We start from the raw sequence: 911 nt of genomic DNA, 5'->3' as shown, positions 1-911 counted from the left end.
AATATTATTTTTCACAGTCCACTTCATCGATCCATGTGAGAACAAAACAATTACCATCCGTTGAATTCCACTTAATCAACGGTCCACAATAAGCCACAAACAAACACACGAATCTCAATCTCTAGCCGTCCATTTCAAAATTCACCAAAAGTTCAATCAACCGCCAATATCTTCCGCTCTAAAATTCAAAACCCCTCCAAAATATTTCCCCCTTTATATAAACCCTAACACACTTCAATTCCCATTATCAATTCAACTCAACCCGATTTTCCGTTTATTTATCTCTTTCAAGTTTTTGAAAAATGTCGGGTCGTGGTAAGGGTGGCAAGGGATTAGGAAAGGGAGGAGCAAAACGACATCGTAAGGTGCTTCGTGACAACATTCAGGGAATTACTAAGCCTGCTATTAGGCGTTTGGCTCGTAGAGGTGGTGTGAAGCGTATTTCTGGATTGATTTATGAAGAGACACGTGGGGTTCTTAAGATCTTCTTGGAGAATGTGATTCGTGATGCTGTGACTTACACTGAACATGCTAGGAGAAAGACTGTTACAGCTATGGATGTTGTTTATGCTTTGAAAAGACAAGGAAGAACTCTTTATGGATTTGGTGGTTAATTTTTTTTTTTAGTATTACATCTTATGATATGTTAATGTAATATTGCTGGATCTATGAAATATCTTATTTCTGTATTGGATTTGGTCATTTATGAATATGAATGTGAAGAATGGTTCATTTTGTGGAATTGCATTTATGATTCAAGTAATTTATGCATTTTTTGTTTATGTGCATGTTTTTGTCTGTATTTGACTTGATGCAATTTTTAAGAACTAATTAGTAAATATAGGGAAATAATTCTAGGATCTAATAATAAGGGTAAGTTATTTTTAATTGGACAAGTAAAAGTGAATGAT

General features: G+C 34.6%; 1 protein-coding gene across 1 annotated transcript; it reads left to right on the top strand.

Moving 5' to 3' along the window:
- The first annotated feature begins 237 nt into the window (after positions 1 to 237).
- On the top strand, positions 238 to 622 carry LOC132060950 (histone H4). The gene has a single exon (XM_059453842.1). The coding sequence runs from the start codon at positions 303 to 305 to the stop codon at positions 612 to 614; it is 312 nt and encodes a 103-aa protein (XP_059309825.1). The 5' UTR covers positions 238 to 302; the 3' UTR covers positions 615 to 622.
- The last annotated feature ends 289 nt before the right edge of the window (positions 623 to 911 follow it).

This window comes from Lycium ferocissimum, chromosome 6 (genome assembly GCF_029784015.1).
Source record: "Lycium ferocissimum isolate CSIRO_LF1 chromosome 6, AGI_CSIRO_Lferr_CH_V1, whole genome shotgun sequence".
Lineage (NCBI taxonomy): Eukaryota > Viridiplantae > Streptophyta > Magnoliopsida > Solanales > Solanaceae > Lycium > Lycium ferocissimum.
The sequence above is the reverse complement of the archived record's forward strand: the minus strand, read 5'-3'. Positions and strand labels throughout refer to the sequence as shown.